This window comes from Dipteris shenzhenensis, chromosome 18 (assembly GCF_047967505.1).
Source record: "Dipteris shenzhenensis isolate YYH24624 ecotype China chromosome 18, Dip_SZ_1.0, whole genome shotgun sequence".
Taxonomy (NCBI): domain Eukaryota; kingdom Viridiplantae; phylum Streptophyta; class Polypodiopsida; order Gleicheniales; family Dipteridaceae; genus Dipteris; species Dipteris shenzhenensis.
This window is the reverse complement of record NC_141613.1, coordinates 27,853,865-27,873,249: the sequence shown is the minus strand read 5'-3', so window position 1 is coordinate 27,873,249 and position 19,385 is coordinate 27,853,865. Positions and strand designations below refer to the sequence as shown.

The following is a 19,385-nucleotide window of genomic DNA, read 5'->3' as shown; positions in this document are numbered from 1 at the left end:
AGGTGAGAAGGAGAAAAACGAGCTGCTGTAATAGATTGCTTGAAAACTGAGAGTGGAGGCTCAAGAGGGAGCCAACCTAACAAAACCCTAGGGCAAACTGTCCTAATTGGACTAAGTGTCCTAATTGACCTAGGTGGTACATGTACTAACTGTATCAATAGTCCTAACTGACTATAACTAGGCCTACAAGGCACATACCAAGGAATAAGTGGCACTTATGGATAGCCCATAGAATGGCCTACAAACCCCCCTCCATGGTATGGGCTGAAGTATCTTGGACATGGCTCAGGATACTTGAATATCTAATGTCATGGTTGCACATGTTCATCGTGTAGGGATATTACAATCTATGACTGTATAGAGTACAATAGATCAAGTTACAAAAGGTACTAAGTTTAAAGCTTGCCGAAAAGCCTCAAACTTAGGTCGAGGTAGAGCCTTCGTAAATAGATATGCCAAGTTGTCTTTAGTGGGAACATAGGACAACTGAATATCACCTACTGATAATCGCTCTTTGACATAGTGATAGTGAACCTCAATATGCTTTGTGCAAGCATGGAAAACAGGATTCCGTGCAACAGCCAAAGCACTCTGACTATCAGTGAAGATGAACGGTAGGAGCAGTACAGACGCCCTCCTTTCCTTTGTTCTTTTGCTTGTTCTATAAAAATTTTAATTTGTAAGATTGGATATATTCTAGTCTCATGAAGGTATATATATCTTTTCTATGACCAAATGGTATGGAGGTTGCACAGTCAGGGCCATGGAGTGCAGATAGTGGCTTCTCATGCTGAGAGCTTCATCACCTTACTATCCCAGATATTTACTAGACCCCTTTTAGTTCCATACTGCATACTGATTTCTAGAGCTTATGCTGATTAATTTATTGCCCCTCAGGGATCTCTAAACAATTAATTCATGTTTGTCCTAGCATCCTGCCTTTAAATATTGTGGCTTTAATCAATGTTTCTTTCTAGTTAGTCACTAACTGATGACGACATAAGTGTTGCTTTGCTTGCTAAGTATGTCTTCCTTTTGTTTTTCATAAAAGTTTTTGTTTACCTCTTTTTTCTTCTCTTTTATTTTCTGTGTAGATTTTGGTCTTTAGAACAACAAAAAATCTAAACTTGTATGATTGGACATATTCTAGTCTTACAAAGGTATATTTCATTGCAGTCATTCTGGGCTTGATTGTTTTTTTAGGGTTTCGCTCTAGGAAAATAGGATCCTTCTTTATTGATACAAGGGAAAAAGTTTAAATGTACCTTGGCTGCATAATTTACAATGACAGCCCAAGGGCTCATGTGTGCCTAAATCTTAGATTATTTTAAAAACATCTAAGAAGTCGTCTGGTATGAATGATATCTTCACTCGTGTGGATAAGTGGCTAGTATAGTTTAAAGATGGGGACTAGTCCCAGCACACCAGGAAAGTTTCCCCTTTCTTTGTCTTATTGTCTCTGTATTACTGGCTCGTTCAAAATTTTTATGTGAGGTTTCTCGCCAATTGAAGCACCAAGTCATGTTTTCAATTTTGAAGTCTTCAACATTGCATGTGCATATGTATTCAGAGACGATGATACATATTGCAGAAAATAGCTTGACTTTGAACTTTGAAACCTACTATGCATGCTAAATGTCCTAATGCATCTTTAAAACCTGACAAGTTGCAGGAAAAGGAGGTCATCTGCTGGGGTATTCCCCCCTGAAGATATGGGCAGCCCTGATGTGCTCGACAATGAGTATTCTGAGCAAGCAGATGTTGTCAAAGAAGAATTGAGCCTTGATGATGAATTTAAGCGCATCAGAGGTTCAAGAGATAGTCCTAAATGGAGCAGGAAACCTCCAAGTAAAATGGTTTTGCCAAGTAGTCAGATCCCAGTGAAGAGTCTTTATGAAGGTCAAGAATTCACGCCATTAGCACCAATGCCACCTCTTAAAGTTGTTAAACAGGTTAAGTGTTGGACTGAAAACCTACTTTACTGAGTCCATGACTATATTTATACTAAACATTGTCTCAGAATTAGATCCATCTTGTATCAAAATTAGTCCCAGAATTAGATGCCATTACGAGTTTTCTATTTCCTATTTGTTGTTGATTGTGCTTATTGTTGTGAATTATAGGAACCAGAGGAGGTCTCTGACAGTGGAGAATCTTCTTTCTCTCGCTTTGCCGCTGTGCTACAGTCTGCTTTACAAGGTAGTTTTTGGCTTGTATAGAATTTGTTGCACGAGTTTTTGTTTGTAGTTCTCCTTGATCAAGACGAGGGTTTTTGCCATACTGCAAAATTGTCTCGAATGTATTCATATTGACTTCCCTCATTTCAAACTTCATCTAGAAGTTCTTTATATTGAAATTCGTTGCTCTTGATGGGTTAGAGTCCTCCCCTAGTGTTTGATTGTTCAATTGGTTGTGGTATGTGATTTACTGACATCAAGAGTTTACTCAAGAAAAGTATTTGTCCTCATATCACCATTGTGTTCAGTTGAGGCATACTCTTCACCTCTATAACCTTTGTGGTATTGATTGCTAAACACTTCCTATACTGCAAAATGTCCCGGATGTATCCATATTCGCCTCCCTCATTTCATGGTTTATCTAGGGGTCCTTATATTACATTCATTGCTTCTGATGGGTTCAAGTACTCCCATAACATTCGATTGTTCAATGAGTGGTCGTATGTCATTTGCTGGTATCAAAAGTTTGGTTAAGAATAGTGTTCGTCCTCACATCACCCTTATCCTTCAGCTGAGACGTATTCTATCAATAATCTTCACACCTTTTGATTAAATCGCGAAACTTTTGATTGAGGAAGTTGGATGAATACTAAATAAGATGGTGCTGAATTCTAAACAAGAAAGCTTTGAATCTGGTCATGTGTTTCTTTAGTTCCTAGCTAGCTTTTGGTTTGGGAGTCTGTCAATTTTTTGAAACTCGATCCTAGTGTGATGTATATTAGTACTAAGAAACAATTGATACCAAGCTTGCTATCTCCTTCACTTTCTTTCTTTCTCCTGCCATGAATTTGTCTTCTTTGTGAAGTTTTTGTCCAAGTTGCGGCCTGCTGGTATTGCGATAATTCTTTCTATCTTAAATGGTGCGTTGCCCTATCAGCTAGATTTAGATGCTCGTTTGGGAGAGACTAAAATGAAATTGTTTAGACTTCACAAGCAGTTGTAGCTTGAATGAAGAGATATTGGACTACTTTTTGATTAGCCTTCTCCTTTAGTGCTAGCCTTCGTCATGGCTGAGTCTGCCCTTCACCTCCGGAGTGCCGACAGAAACTCAGTACGAAGACTTTGTATAAATGGATGCTCAAGTATGTGTGTGTGTGGATTTGTATGTGTGAGAGAATATTTTTATACGATGGTCTACACACACTGTTGGGCGCTGATGATGTCAGTGGGGATGTCATAGTAGCTAGTCCCTGCTATGCATGATGGAGTTTATGGTTTTCAATCTTATGAGTGACTATCGTGAGATTGAAACTGCACTATGTTGTGTTTTTAGAGGATGAGTTTGGGAATGTTCCTGGATTCATCTAGGTATATGAATCTGTCTTTGGCTTTGTCCTCATTAAGACATTCATGTATTTCACTATAATGTTCACTTTTCTATATCTTATTGTTCCATATACTTCTGTGTGCATCCATATGTGGGACCTCTGTCAAGATGTGCTTCTTTGGTATTCAATCTTGTTGCTAGAATGGATCTGTCACACATGCATTCCCTAAAGAATATTGTGTGCGTATTTTCTCCTGCATTTTGCATTGTCATAAAAGAAAGTATACTTCCTTTGCAGGGCTGTTACCGTTTCCTGACTTAATACTGCAATTTGAGGCCTGCTGTGGAGACCTTGCTGAACATGTCAGGTAGATGTAATCCAGTCTCTGCATTCTTCACGAAAAGGTTCTGTGTTTTCTGTGGCAGGTTCCATAAATGCATTTATACTGAATAGCTTATTATACAGAACATCCAAGCTGAGGTGGAATTCTGCTCTAAAGTGTTCAGTGCTCTGTAACATTCATTATGGTGACAATTTTTTGGCAAGGAAGGAAACCATACATGTATATAGTGGAGTGAGAAAGGGCTTGTCTTGCAGCTGATGCAGTACAGCTGTCCAACCAGGTATATAAAAGGAAGAGAGTCCTTAAGGCAGGTCTAGTCAAATTTTATACACTCAAACACTAAGAGTTGGAGGGTAGAATGCGCTAGGACTTGGAGGGTAGAATCACTGAGCAAGGAGGTAAGCAAGGACCGCCTTTGCATAAATCGCCAGAGAATGAATTGATGAGGAGCTTTACTTTGTGATCTTCTTAGCTAGTTGCATCAGTAAAAGAGGTAGACCTGAAAACACAAACCCTATCAGTTTCTCAAATTCTAAATTGTTTCCAGCTCCACACTTTTTTGGTTGAAAACATAAGGCCAAGGTCCTCAATTTTGAGAATTAAAAGATGACATCATGATATGGATATCAAATGAAAATTTCCGATTACTCTTGATCCAAAGCATTGCTTTTGTATAGCAAGCATGCGATCTGTGATGCTATGCAGTACAAGTTGCAGAGATGCAACCGAACTTCAACTGAAACCAAGCACATAGGTTTCAAGATTCTAGACAGGCTGCAAAGACATAGCATGTTGCGTGTAACACACATTGTGTCCAACTGGCCCCCTCCCCGTAGTGAATTCTTGGGAAACAGATGTACAATACTGTGTGGTAGAGGTGCCCTGGTTGCTATAAAATTGCTGCCTTGCTGGTGCTAGGTGCTAGTTGTAGGTGCTGTGAGAAGTGCAGTGGAAACTGAACAGGAAAGGAGAGAGAGAGAGAGAGAGAGAGAGAGAGAGAGAGAGAGAGAGAAAACCACACACAAACTGAACTGAAAGGAGAGAAGAGACAAGAGACACTGCAAGGGATCTCAGGCAAAACCCCCTGAACTGCTGGGGAAAACCTCTACAAAATGAGATGCTCAAATAAGTGAGGGAGGGGGCCTATAAATAGGCACTCTACCCCCCCGCCCAGTCAGCTGGTCAAACAGGCCGACCAGCAGGCCTATGTGGGCCGACCCACTTGCAGCATATGGGGGGCTGCCATGCAGCCCTATAAGGGGCTGGCCCCTGCCTCTAGGGCCGACTGAGCAGCTCCATGGGGCCGAACCCCTCCTGCCCTAATATGGGCTGCCATGCAGCCATATAGCGGCTGATCCCCTGCCTCAACTGGGCCGACCAGCAGCCTAGGTTGCTGACCAACAGATTGGCCCACCTCTGCTCATATATAGCCTGCTAGGAGTGGGGCTGCAGCATTAAAGGGTGGCCAGACAGGCCCCCATACTTAACCTGACCAAGGCCCCTCAAGAGGGGCTGCCACATGGCAGCAAGCAGGCCACAAAGGGCCCTAAACCAGTGCCGCAGCAGACCGGTACCCTCTTGGGAACACCTCGCAGACAGCGTGCCATCATGGCAGCCTGCCCACTTGTGCATTGCACCCTGAGCCATTCTGTGATCTGGCCCATAGGGGTATGGACCCCTACTAGCATAGGCACCTCCCCAATCCTACACTAGACAGCCTCATAGGGGGCGGGCACACCCACTTCAAAGGCCCTCACTCATGACCTAACTTAACTATGGTACATTAAGAGATGCTGGGTGCCTCTTAGCTCCTGGATGTAACATGATCTCGATGGAGCTGGGTGCTCGTACAACAATACAACTGATATTGCCATCGGTGCAAGTTCTGCTTCCCGGCAAGGGCACTTGCATCACTGGGCTATATAGCCCCCTTTGAAGCCCCTTTGAAGCCCCCTCTGGTATGCTACGCCCAGATCAATGACCTTTGTGCTCCCGAAACAAAGGGCATCCCACTGCTCACAAGGATCAATTTGCGGTGTTTGGATTCCCGCACTGGCAATCATTAGACCCATCCAAATCTCTGGTAGCTCATCAGAGAGTAGCTGCATAAGAACAAAAGGAAACCCCCTCTGGATCAGCCAGGTCAATACGTCCAAACAAATACACATTGGTAAACAGTTGACCACCTGAGTTAGGGGCAAGAACAACTCCTCGTGGCTCGAAATCTTGCTTGAAAGCCTGCCTCGATCAAAGTCTCCTTTACCATTGCACTTGTTCGGCAGGCCCGCTGCCACAAATAAGCAAGCAATCCTCCATTTGGAACGAGAAGGCATGTGGTAGTGCATCTTGCCTCATGCTATTAGAAGGCCAGACCAATCGATGTGAGGGACGCAGAACCTTCTTCTCACTAGTCCCCTCACGGATCCTTTCAAGACATTGTCGCTAATAGTGACCTTTTTGGCCACAACGGTTACATGTACGTGAAGCCTTTAATGCTTACCTTTTCTCAGCTGTCATCTTCTTCCTCCCCTTTTGCTCAGCTGACAAAGCCTCTGAGTGAATGTCATAAGAAGGATTTAGAAATCTTTCCTCTTGGTTGAGCACCATCAGTACCAATTCCTTCTAGGTCAACCTATTCATCCTTCCACTGGTTATCAAGGAAAAATAGAATGCAGAGTACTGAGAAGATAGGTGGGACAACAAGGTTATGGCCATGCCATTGGATGATATTTGCTTCCCTACCTAGAGCATCTCTTGCTGAACTTCATGGTCTGAATTAGATTCACCCATTAGGGCATATCTTTTTTCCTTGTGGTGTAACAAGCCATCCTTTGGGCCACACATGGGTCTGTTAGAATTATAGATATAATTCAGCAGTGACCAATGTAATTTAATAAGCTAGTTAGGGGCACTTTTCCCTCTTTAAGAGGTTTTTCCCCCTAACCGCAGTTAGTTCACTAACTATGATTAGTGACTACTAAGGTTTTGTCACTAGGACAAAACCTTATCTCTCACTCTTTGAGTTGTACTCTTTACACTCTTCTATTGCAACTCAGCTCTCAAGCTTTCAGCTCTCAAGCTCTCACTCTTTTGCTCTCTCTCTCTCTTCCCAATCTCTCACATTTGGTATTAGAGCAATTGATCCTGCTCCCTGCTCTTTCCCCGTTCAGCTCCAGCCTACAGCCCACGCTCCTGCTGCTACCTTCCGTACCGTACCTAATGTGTCCGTACCTTCAGTACCTGGGTGGTCGTCGTACAGCTCGTCGTCCGTACAAGTGAAGCGTCGTACAGTCTGCATTTTTATTTCGTACAGCAAATCTTCAGCCGTACAGTTCGTCGCCAGACTGTACGGTTCGACGTACAGTTCCGTACGGTTCGTTGCCACCATTCGCACTTGCGCGTACCTGCTTCTGTACTTGCAGTATGGTTCGCCGTACAGTTCTGTACGGTTCGCTGTCACCATGCGCACTTGCGCGTACCTGCTTTCGTACTTGCCGTACAGTTCCGTACGGTTCGCTGTCACCATTCGCATATGTCATGTACCTGCTTTAGTACAGCTCCTGCATCGTACATGCTTCCGTACCACACGTGTGGCACCAACCTGCTTCGACCGCACAGTACGGCCATCCGTACCTCTGTCGTACAGTCATCGTACAGGCTGTACAGTTGCTTTTGGCCTTTTGAGCAGGTTTCATCCCTGCAGGCATTCTTGCAGTTGGTCGTCTGGCAGACATTTCTTTGTAGGAAGCCATTGTTTGGCAGAGCAGTTTTTTGAGCAGATTTGAGCATATTATTTGAATTGGGCATTTTGCAAAATTTGGGACTTTGCAAATAATTTCAAGCTCGAAATTTGGGGCTTTCAATTCTGCAGTACAATTTCTTGAAGAAATTTGGGGATTTTGTAATTACACTGCAATTTCGCAGTGAAATTTGGGGCTTTTGCAGACAGAGCGCAATTCTTGCAACATTTGGGGCTTTTGATCAATTTGCCCCTTTTCGGTTGCAATTTCGGGCCTATTTTGGGGCTTTTGTGTTGGGAGAGCAATTTCTGGAGATTTCAATTCATACTGCCTTTCTTGAAGTGTTTTGCAACACTTTTGGCAGATTCTGGAGAGTTTTTGATGCTTGGACAGATTTTTGACAGTGCAAGTGCAGAAATATGAGTTGCATTTACAGCTAGTGCTTGGCTGTGTTTTTTGGGAGTTGTGCATTTCATTTCTAGTAAGGGAATTCAGTTTTGTATCTGCTTAAATCTCTTTCTCAGATATGGCCCAACAAAATCAGAATGACTTCCAGTTCGGTGGTCTTTCACAGGAAGACAAGTTGGATGGTACCAACTACTCCCTCTGGAGTTTTATGGTACGCAATATTCTGATTTCTCGCAATTTATGGGATTATGTGAATGGGGGTGAGATCCGACCAACAGGTATGGCACCTAATACCCCTCCTCAGCAAGGAGATGGAAGAGGTCGTGCACAGGGTGCAGCTGCAGAACAAGTTGTTGGTGCAGCTATAGCCACTACTCCAGAGCAGAAGAGATGGGATTCACGGGATGCCTTAGCTTTGTCATGCATCTCTCTTTCAGTGAAAGGATTTATCATTCCGCATATCCGGTCGTGTAAGACCTTGAAGGCAGCGTGGGATATTGTAGAAAGCATGTATGCAGCCCGGAATGATGCAAGGGTATCTTTCTTGAAAAGAGAGTTAAGTAATACACATATGGAAGAGGGTGACTCCATGTCAGTCCACCTCACAAAGCTACAGGATCTTAGAGAGCAATTATTGAACATAGATGAGATTATTCATGATTCAGAGATGATTACTACCACTCTGAATTCTCTTCCTGAGTCTTATCTCAGCTTTCATACCTCGCTGAACTTATCATTGAGGGGGGGTGCAAATCCTCTCACTTTTCATGAGTTGATAGGACTTCTGCTTCAGGAAGAGCAGACCAGGAAAAACTTGGCTTCACGTGCAGGTGAACAAGCTATGCTCTCAAAGTTTAAGTCAAAAACAAAAGGACAGGCAAAGTCATCAGTAAATCAGCCTTCCAGTGGGTCAGGACAGCCTTCACAAAAGGCTAAAAATGATGCAAGTAAACCCAAGAAGAAGGGTTTTTGTCATTACTGCAAAAAGCCAGGTCATCACATTGCAGAATGCAGGAAAAGGCTTGCAAAAGAGAAGAAAAACAGCTCCGGTATGGCTGTTTCAGATTCAGCTCCTCATGCATCTGACAGTGGGGATGCTGCAGCCAACCTTGTTGGACAGGATTATGCCTTTTTATCTTGCATTTCAGATTCTAGGCTAGCTGCTTAAGATGCTCGGGATAGTACAACCACTTGTAATGATGATACATATGCATTTTTGACTTGCAGTTATGACTCTTCTACGGATGCATCTGCTTTCAGTGTCAATGAAACACTGAACACTTGGTATTTTGACAGCGGTGCATCCAAGCATATCACTTCTAGGAAGTGTCTTTTTACTTCCTTGCATCCACCTCCCGTTGGTAAGAAAGTCACTTGTGCCAATAACTCATCATATTCAGTACGTGGCACAGGAGATGTTGAGCTTACTGCCATTGATGGCTCAGTTTTCAGAGTTTCAGATGTCTTATATGTGCCTGGTATCACCAAAAATCTTCTTTCAGTGTCCACTCTTAACAGAGCTGGATTTCAGGTCATCTTTGAGGATGACAAATGTGCTGTCCGAGACAGGGAAGATGATTATGCCTTAAGATTATCTGGTACTCTGCTGCGTGGGCTTTTTCAGCTTGATCTTTTTGAGAAAAGAGCAGCCCATGCTCTTGCAGTTTCTACCCCTACTGCTGCCATGCAGAATGCAGAATTATGGCATGCCCGATATGGCCACATGCATTACAACAGCTTGATGACACTTCAGAAGCACTCTATGGTTGATGCATTGCCACCTCTTGAGATACCTCCTCCACATGCCTGTGAAGGGTGCATTTTAGGCAAGATGCATAGATTCCCCTTCAAAAAGGATGGTTCAGTTAAAGCTGTCCGCAAATTACAGCTTATACACGGTGATGTCTGTGGTCCCATGAGGACTCCATTGGGTGGTCATCTCTACTTTGTTACGTTTATTGATGATTACTCCAATTTCACTTGGGTCTTTGGGCTGAAGCGCAAATCAGAAGTGTTCATGGTGTTTAAACACTTTTCTTCAGCCATGGTTGAAAATGAAACCGGACTCAAGATACAGACATTGCGCACAGATAGAGGTGGGGAATACTTGTCTGCAGATTTTGATGCTTTTCTGAAAGGCAAGGGTATTGTGCATCAGCTCACAGTGAGGTTGACCCCTCAGCAAAATGGCAAAGCTGAGAGGAAAAGTAGAACTCTCATGGAGATGGACAGATGTATGCTGAAAAGCAAACACATGCCTCACAAATTCTGGCTTGAAGGTCTGATGTGTGCCAATTACATTTTAAATCGGGCTCCCACTAAGGCTTTAAAAACAAAAACTCCCTATGAGGTCTGGAATGGGAGAAAGCCTTCAGTGGATCATTTCCGAGTCTTTGGATGCCTTGCTTATGCTCATGTGCCAGTTGAATTTAGGCACAAGTTGTCAGATAAGGCCATTAAGTGCATATTTGTTGGGTACAGTGCAGAAAGCAAGGGGTACCGTCTCTACAATCCTGCTACACGCAAGATCATTGTCAGTAGAGATGTGATATTTGCAGAAAATTCAGCTCACACTCACGCTGAATTTCAAATGCCTTCTTCTTCACCTTGGGTTCCCCTGCTGATATTTCTGATGCAAATCAGAATTTACAGCCACCTCCCGATGCTTTAGTTCCGCCACAGGATGTCTTGCCACCTCCACAGGCAGTGAAACAGGTGGTGCAGCAAGAAATTGCAGACATACATGCAGCAAAAATAGTCCCAAACTGGCTGTTACAGACTCTCAGGGAGAGTAAAATTGATGCTCCGTTACTTGGCAGGACTCGCAGTGCAGCAAGGCACATGGAAGGTGCTAATTCAGTGGAATCAAAATATGCAGGTACTCTTCTTGATGAGGACGAGCCTGCCACATTCGAAGAGGCAAAGGACAATGTGCATTGGATGAATGCCATGCACGATGAGTTGCAGTCCATTGAAAAAAATCAGACTTGGGATGTTGTAAACTTGCCACCAGGTAAACATGCCATTGGCACACGATGGGTTTTCAAGGTCAAACGGAAGCCAGATGGCTCCATTGACAGATACAAGGCAAGGCTGGTTGCTAAAGGCTATGCTCAGAAAAAGGTCACAGGGTCCAATGAAGACAAAATTGCAGATTTCAAAGCTGATTTGCAGACCAACTTTGACATGTCAGATTTGGGGCTGCTTCACTTTAATTTGGGGATCCAGTTCTCTCATGAAAGACGTGGCACTGTTATGTCTCAGTCCAAGTATGTGCAGAAACTCTTGGACAGATTTAACATGCATGATTGTAAGCCCATAGCCACTCCCATGGAGCCGGGGCTGAAACTCACAATGCATGATGCAGGAGAATTAGTTGATGCCACACTTTACAGTCAGGCTGTTGGATGCCTCATATATCTCTGCAACACTAGACCTGATATTCAGTTTGCAGTATCTCAGGTGAGCAGGTACATGCACAGCCCAAAAACTATGCATTGGCAGGCAGTTAAGCGCATCTTCCGTTATTTGCAGGGCATGAAGTCTTTTGGCTTGCTATTTCCCAGGGGGGGTGACTTGCAGATGCATGCCTACAGTAATTCAGATTGGGCTGGTGATTATGACACTAGGCAGTCCACTAGTGGCAATTGTTTCTTTTTGCGTAAATCTTGCATTTCCTGGCTGAGCAAGAAACAATCTACAGTGGCTACCTCATCATGTGAAGCTGAGTATAAGGCATCTTCCACAGCAACAGTTGAATGTGTCTGGCTGCGACGGATCTTCGTCTGTGTTACGCTCTAGCCGAGGTAGCATGACCTCGGAAGAATCAGTCGACATTTCCCTTATAGGATCTATCTTTGTAATATATGTGTTTGCGCTTTATGTAAATGATCGGGAGGGATCAATGTCAAGGTCCTAGGTGAGGGCTGATAGCACCGGACTAGATAGATCTGAGACCAGGGGCCTAGTGCAAAGAATGTGCCTAGGGGCAAGGAATTAAATGCATCCCAAGAGAGGGGTGAAATGTTGCATTAGAAAGGCCCTATATGGATGACATGTGGCATCTAGATCTATCTAGGGAATTGGGGTCTGTCAAGGCTTATGAGAGAATGAAGAATTGTGGAATTACGTGATTTCGTAACGGTTCTCTCTCTTGCTTTGAGTTTTGGCAGTTTGGCTGGGTGGACAAGAGAGGTGCTACTCCCGTGATCTGCAGTAGCGACTGGGAAGAGAAATCGTGTTACACTTGGTATCAGAGCTGTAGGGAAGGAAAGATTTGTCAAGGATCGTTGGCTGCCCGTGAAGCGACGGCTTACACCGCATGGGGACAGGTGTGGAGCGTAAGACCGTGGACAGGCTAGGCGATACGTAATAGGTGAGATGTAGCGCAGGAACGTGCGGACCTGACGGAGCTTCTTTGGAAAGGAAGCGACGAAGGATAAGCAGATGGTCGACGTGCAGCGACGGTTAATGGCGTTGACCGTTGCGTGAGCAGGTATCCACCCGAAGAGTCCGTGATGGACCTGGGATGCACAGTCTCAAAGTCGTGCTGGGCCACGGGTGGTGTCTAAGGAGGTTACATAAATCGTTCGACGAAGTTAGTGGTAGGTGGCGCAGAACGACGGAGCGCAGGAGTGTGGTGGTTTTCGGTCAGACTTGTGGAAGGGCGACGCGCAGGCTGGAGGACGGGGGATCTGAGCACCTGTGATGATTGAATTTGGCTGACAGCACGCTGCCAGCACGCTGCCATCCGTTCCACCGTAGCCTTGGCCCTCCAAGCTCACGTAGACAGTTCGTAGTTGGGATTTTCTTTTGGCCACCAGTTCCGCGTATATGCTGTAGCTAGCTGATTGCAAATTGCTCGGGCTGCAAGCTGTGGGATTCGAAGTCCAGGGAGCACTCTATCTATTTTCCTTTTGGGTTTTCGTTATTCCTGTTTTGTTGGAAGCAATTAGATTTTCTTGGTCATCAGAGGTCGCAGTTGATGATGCTATGGCAAGAATAAATTATGCTTGAACAGATTATGCCTGTGTGTTTCAGTCGGAGTCAGAATGCAGGAATTTCCCTAGTATAGGGAAAAGCGCCATCTGTGAGATATGCTTGTATTAAATGCTTGATCAGTGTGCATGTGGGATTGCAGGAATTCCCTAGTATAGGGAATTGTGTTCAGAGTGTCAGTACCCTGAATTGTGTGAGCTTGTGATTACAGTGTTCTAGGGGAGTTTTTAAAAAAAAAAAAAAAGCCCCAAAACAAAACACCTACTGAACTAAATGGAAGCAGAAGAAGGAGCTTCCAGGAGGGACCCTGGTGAATCAGGAGTCCGGCCGACCCAGCAGGGATCGCGCCCAGTAGCTCATACGTTATCTGGCAGGATTGCATTGCTGGAAGATGCCTTGCAACAGTTGTTAGCACAGCAGTTACAAGCCAATGCAGGGCAGTCCGAACTTAGGAGAGCACTCCAGAGTATGTCTGCCAGACCTTCTCGAGAGGAGAAGGGAAAGGCTCCGATGGAACCGGAGTCTAGTGTCCATACGGTCGAGCCTAGGAAGGCTAAAGTGCCAATTATTGCTAATTACAGGCCGGAAAAGTATTCTGGTCGGATGAACGACCGTAGCTCCGATGTCATTGAGACCTGGCTACACAAATGGGACGAGGCGTTCGCCATTTGTGAGATCAGAAATGACATCAAAAAGATCCGCGAAGCCACCCATATGTTTAGTGAGGCAGCGGATCGGTGGTGGATTAAGCAACAAAAAGATGGCATAGCATCCACTACCTGGGAGGGGTTTAAAAGAGAGTTCAGGAAACACTTCTTACCTCCTGACGAGGCATCCCGAGCTTGGGATCAATATAGGAACCTGCGTCAGAGAAATTTATCAGTGGCAGAATACACTGATAAGTTTCGAGAGAGTGTAATGAAGGTTGACGAACCCCTGCCTCAATCAATCCAAGTGAAAGATTTCATATTGGATTGAATGACCGAATAAAAATGGAAGTTCGGGCTAAGTACGCGAACACGCTAGATGATGCAATAGCTATAGCCCTGAACTACGAAGATGCCAAGGGCAGCAAGCCAAGTGGGTTTGCACAGGTCGGAACCCAGTATGGGTATCCGAAGAAATCTGGGTTTAAGAAGAAGTGGACTAGTAAAGGGAGTGGTTCACAGCCGAGTGGTCAAGCCAAGCAGGCGAGACCGGCTGAAACTCCTAAACCAAGTACCACCATTGGAGTGAAGAGAAAAGTAACTCCAATGGCAGCCCGGGCTTGGTCTAAGTCTCCCTTGAACCCGGAACAAAGGGAAAAAGCGAGGAGAGAAGGCTTATGCTTTGGTTGCCTTCAACCTCATCAGTGGAGAGATTGTCCACGTAATAAAGATCGTCGGATGGCTGAGATGGTGATCTCAGAGTGCGACGTGGAGATGCAGGGAAGTCCCAGAGCAGAAGAGATGCAGATTCAGCTAGCGGGATCTTCTCAGAGGTTAGTACCTTGTTTGTTCTGTGTGTCTGTTACACTTGGTATAGATGGCCAAGCTGGCTAATCTTATAACAGAGGAGTTCTCTGAATGCTTTAGGGATGAACTACCTTATGGGTTACCTCCAGAGCGGAAAGTTCAGCATAAGATTGAACTCATCCCGGGGGCAGAGCCTGTAAATAGACCTCCCTATAGAATGAGTTTTACTGAAGAAGCGGAGGTGCGTAGGCAATTGGAAGAATACCTCAAGTTGGGGCAGATTCAACCAAGTTTCTCACCTTTTGCTTCACCAGTGATATTAAAGAGGAAAAAGGATGATACGTTTCGCCTCTGTATAGATTACAGAGCATTGAATAATATCACTGTTAAGCACAGGTATCCGATGGCTCGGATTGATGATTTGCTAGATGCATTACATGGAGCCGTGGTTTTCAGCAAGATAGATCTTAAGTGCGGCTATCATCAAATCCGGATTAGAGCCGAGGATGTGCATAAAACCGCTTTTAGAAGCAGGTTTGGTCATTATGAGTTTTTGGTAATGCCCTTCGGACTTACCAATGCTCCAGCGACCTTCGTCATGCTTATGAACGACTTACTACGACCGTATATCGGAAAGTTCGTAGTACATTTTATTGACGACATTTTGATATTCAGTAAAAGTCTTACTGAACATCATGAACACTTAAGAATAGTGTTCAGTACTTTGAGGAAAGCCAGTCTTTACGTGAATAAAAAGAAAACTATACTGTGTATGGTTAGGCTTGAGTACTTAGGATTCATAATTACTCCACAGGGGGTAGAAATGGATCCGAAGAAAGTGGCTGCGATACTGACTTGGCCAATCCCTCAGAGTCTGACCGCGTTGCGATCATTCTTGGGATTTGTCCAGTTTTATAGAAGGCATATCAAAGGATATTCCGGAATAGTATCGCCATTGACTGATCTGACCTCAGATAGAGTACCTTTTATTTGGGGACAGAATCAACAAGAAAGTTTTAACACCATAAAACAAGCTGTGGTCTCAGGACCGGTGTTAAAAATAGTTGATCCCCAGAAACCGTTGTTCCTAGAAACCGATGCAAGTAGCATTGCGGTAGGAGCAGTCCTCCTTCAAGAGGGAAGGCCAGTAGCCTTTGAAAGCAAGAAGCTTTCTCCCTCTCAAAGGAATTGGCCAACTCATGAATTGGAGCTGTATGCTGTTATCCATGCTTTGAAAACATGGAGGCATTATTTGTATGGTTCAGAGTTTTATGTGGATGTAGATCATGATACTCTGAAACATTTTTGTAAACAACCTGACTTGAGGGGCCGCCAAGCTAGGTGGGCAGAGCTCATGCAGGAGTTTAATTTAACGATTCGGTACCGAAGAGGAAAAGACAATAAGGTTGCTGATGCGTTGTCTCGCATTATGCACAATCTGAGTTTCACGGTATTAGAGAGTGCTCTAATGGCCGAGATTAGAGAAACTCAGAAGGTGGACGAGTTTGTCCAGAGCTTATGGTCTAAAGCTCATGTATTAAAACCCGGGGAAAGTGAAAAGGATGACCTGGCATCCAGAAAAGGCCAAACTTATGCAAGATATACCATAAGGGATGGTATGCTAGTTAGAAATGGCAAGGTTGTAGTACCTGGTCAGAATGATCTCAGGCAGAGAGTCATTCGACAATGCCATGATAGCCCGTGTGCGGGACATCCAGGAGTCGAGAAGACATATGATCTCGTGAAGCGAGATTTCTTTTGGCCAAAGATGAAAAAGCATATTCATGAATATGTGACACGGTGTTTCTCGTGTCAAGTAAGTAAGGCCGAGCGGGTGAAGCCACCCGGACTTTTACAGCCCTTGGAAATACCACTAAGCAAGTGGGAGAGCATTTCCATGGACTTTATTGTAGGGTTACCTGCAACACAAGGAGGATATAATTCTATCCTTGTGGTGGTTGATCGTCTAACCAAGATGGCTCACTTCATTCCGACTAGAGAGTCTGTTAGTGCCCCGCAAGTAGCGGAATTGTTTATTAAACATATATTTCGTCTGCATGGATTGCCTAGATCCATAGTGTCAGACAGAGATGTCAGGTTTACCGGTCACTTTTGGACAGCAGTATTTGAGACACTAAGGACTGAGTTGGGAATGAGTAGTGGGGATCATCCTGAGACGGATGGTCAGACGGAGAGAGTCAACCAGACTTTAGAGGATATGCTGAGGGCATATGTGTCATTGAGGCAACATACATGGGACAAGTGGTTGCCATTGTTGGAGTTTGCCTACAATGATAGGAAACATTCATCTACTGGGTTCAGTCCGTTTGAGCTGAACTATGGTTATAGGCCAGCCAATCGAACTATAGTTGGAGTACCTCAGAAAGTGCCTAGTGCCGCGAACTTTGTAGTTCAGATGCGGGAGATGCTAGCACTTGCGAGAGCTAATATCCGTCAGGCTATGGATAGAGCCAAGGTGTATGCGGATGAAAATCGGTCTATAAGAGTATTTGAAGAAGGAGAAAAAGTTTTTCTCAGAATTCCTTCGCACTCGAAGTCATTGACTTCAGGAGAGTGTGCTAAGTTATCACCTCGATACTGTGGGCCGTGGTTAATTCTAAAGAGAATAGGCAGTGTAGCCTATAAATTAGAATTGCCACAGGGGTGTAAGGTGCACCCGGTTTTTCATGTTTCACGTTTAAAGAAATTTTTACATACTGGTGACTCACTAATCGAAGGTGTGGTTTTGTTTCAGGAGATAGAGGATATTGCAAGGCGCAAACCAACAAGAATCCTGGACCGAGGAACAATGCAAATACGAAATCGGAAGATACCCACGGTGTTGGTTGCATGGCATGGTCAGCCTCTATCTGAAGCTACCTGGGAGTCCGTATATCAGTTGCGGAGAGTGTTCCCAGACTTTATCATCGAGGACGCTGATGTCTGAAGAGGGAAGGAATGTTACGCTCTAGCCGAGGTAGCATGACCTCGGAAGAATCAGTCGACATTTCCCTTATAGGATCTATCTTTGTAATATATGTGTTTGCGCTTTATGTAAATGATCGGGAGGGATCAATGTCAAGGTCCTAGGTGAGGGCTGATAGCACCGGACTAGATAGATCTGAGACCAGGGGCCTAGTGCAAAGAATGTGCCTAGGGGCAAGGAATTAAATGCATCCCAAGAGAGGGGTGAAATGTTGCATTAGAAAGGCCCTATATGGATGACATGTGGCATCTAGATCTATCTAGGGAATTGGGGTCTGTCAAGGCTTATGAGAGAATGAAGAATTGTGGAATTACGTGATTTCGTAACGGTTCTCTCTCTTGCTTTGAGTTTTGGCAGTTTGGCTGGGTGGACAAGAGAGGTGCTACTCCCGTGATCTGCAGTAGCGACTGGGAAGAGAAATCGTGTTACAGTCTGTCTTTGGAGGGTCCTTCTCCAATTCTCACTGATAGTCAGAGTGCCATTGCAGTGGCAAAGAATCCAGTGTTTCATGCTCGCACGAAGCACATTGAGGTTCACTATCACTACGTCAGAGAGAAGTTGCATGCAGGAGAGATCAGTATGATCTTTGTGTCCACACATGACAACGTTGCATATATTTTCACCAAAGCACTACCACGTGAAGTTTGAGGCATTTCGCAGTGCCCTGAACTTATATCCGTTTGGTGATTGATCAGCCTTGTACAAGACATTGGCACTGCAGGGGGGTGTTAGAATTATAGATATAATTCAGCAGTGACCAATGTAATTTAATAAGCTAGTTAGGGGCACTTTTTCCTCTTTAAGAGGTTTTTTCCCCTAACCGCAGTTAGTTCACTAACTATGGTTAGTGACTACTTAGGTTTTGTCACTAGAACAAAACCTTATCTCTCACTCTTTGAGTTGTACTCTTTACACTCTTCTATTGCAACTCAGCTCTCAAGGTTTCAGCTCTCAAGCTCTCACTCTCTTGCTCTCTCTCTCTCCCTAATCTCTCAGGGGGTCTTGGTATTGGGGTGGAGAGCAGCCATGCACTCTAGTTCGTTCGAAATACTTTTTTTGGTTGTGTCTGAGATGACGGCATAAAGCCTTACACTCATCATTATACCAACTATAGTAGGGTACGGTCCCAGGTGGTGGTGGGCGGGTGGAGCGAGTGGTGTGAGGGAAAGCGTGAAGGCAGCTTCGTGTAGTGAGCGGGTGATCGGGGCAGCTTGGTCCTCTAAAAGGCGTATGAAGTCAATATAAGCGAGGAGTATGTATAGACGGCCTGAGTAAATAGGTGAGTGGTCGCGGTCGAAGCATATATAATGATAGGTGGAGTAAGAACTCGGTGGGGTGGAGGGAACGATGCGACGGGGGGTGAAAATGCTAAAGAATAGGTAGGTATGATCAACCCCTGGAGGAAGTGGTGCTACAGTGAAATCAGTGATGCGAGATGTGAAGGTAGGGAATCCCATGATGTAATCAACAACGCTAGAACCTCCCCCATGTGGAAAGCATGTGAGACCACCTGAGGCGGGCCCTTTGTCAAGACCATTATAAATAATGAGATCATGCATCCTACCGAGGTCCAATAGGGCTTGCCCATAAGATGTGACCGGACCTCGTCTGTCAACCGAAACCCGTAGTATACCTGCATCCTCAAGGTCAATATCTAGCAATAGAATGGAATCATCTCTGAAGTCGAGAAGTGATACCTAGTGGGCCCCTGTCCTCGCATTGAAGTCCCCAACTAGGAGGTCTTCTCCGCGGCTTGAGAAGTCAACAATGGACTGATAAAGGGCTGCAAATGGGGATGTCTCAGCCTCATCTCGAATATCTCTAGCAAAGTGGGATGTCTTGGAAGGGAAGTAGCAGACTGTGACAAACAGACCCTGGTTCTCCCCATGTCGGATCTGGGTCCAAAGGACCGTGGAGTGCGTATCCCTCTGCTCTACTGAAATGGTTCCGA

General features: G+C 44.7%; 1 protein-coding gene across 7 annotated transcripts in view; it reads left to right on the top strand.

The window, feature by feature from the left end:
• Positions 1-19,385, top strand: part of LOC147891045 (nuclear pore complex protein) — a 111,584-nt gene that overhangs the window by 5,200 nt on the left and 86,999 nt on the right. For 5 of the 7 annotated variants that reach the window (XR_015542567.1, XR_015542566.1, XR_015542565.1 and 2 more), the window contains exons 2-4: positions 1,667-1,952; positions 2,124-2,199; positions 3,803-3,872. Coding sequence is in view for 4 of the 7 variants with exons in the window: in XM_087389213.1 (XP_087245339.1) it covers positions 1,667-1,952; positions 2,124-2,199; positions 3,803-3,872 (432 nt within the window). In the remaining 3 variants the exon portion in view is untranslated. The remainder of the gene's footprint in view (positions 1-1,666; positions 1,953-2,123; positions 2,200-3,802; positions 3,873-19,385) is intronic. The other 2 variants (XM_087389215.1, XM_087389214.1) reach the window with 1 other exon arrangement.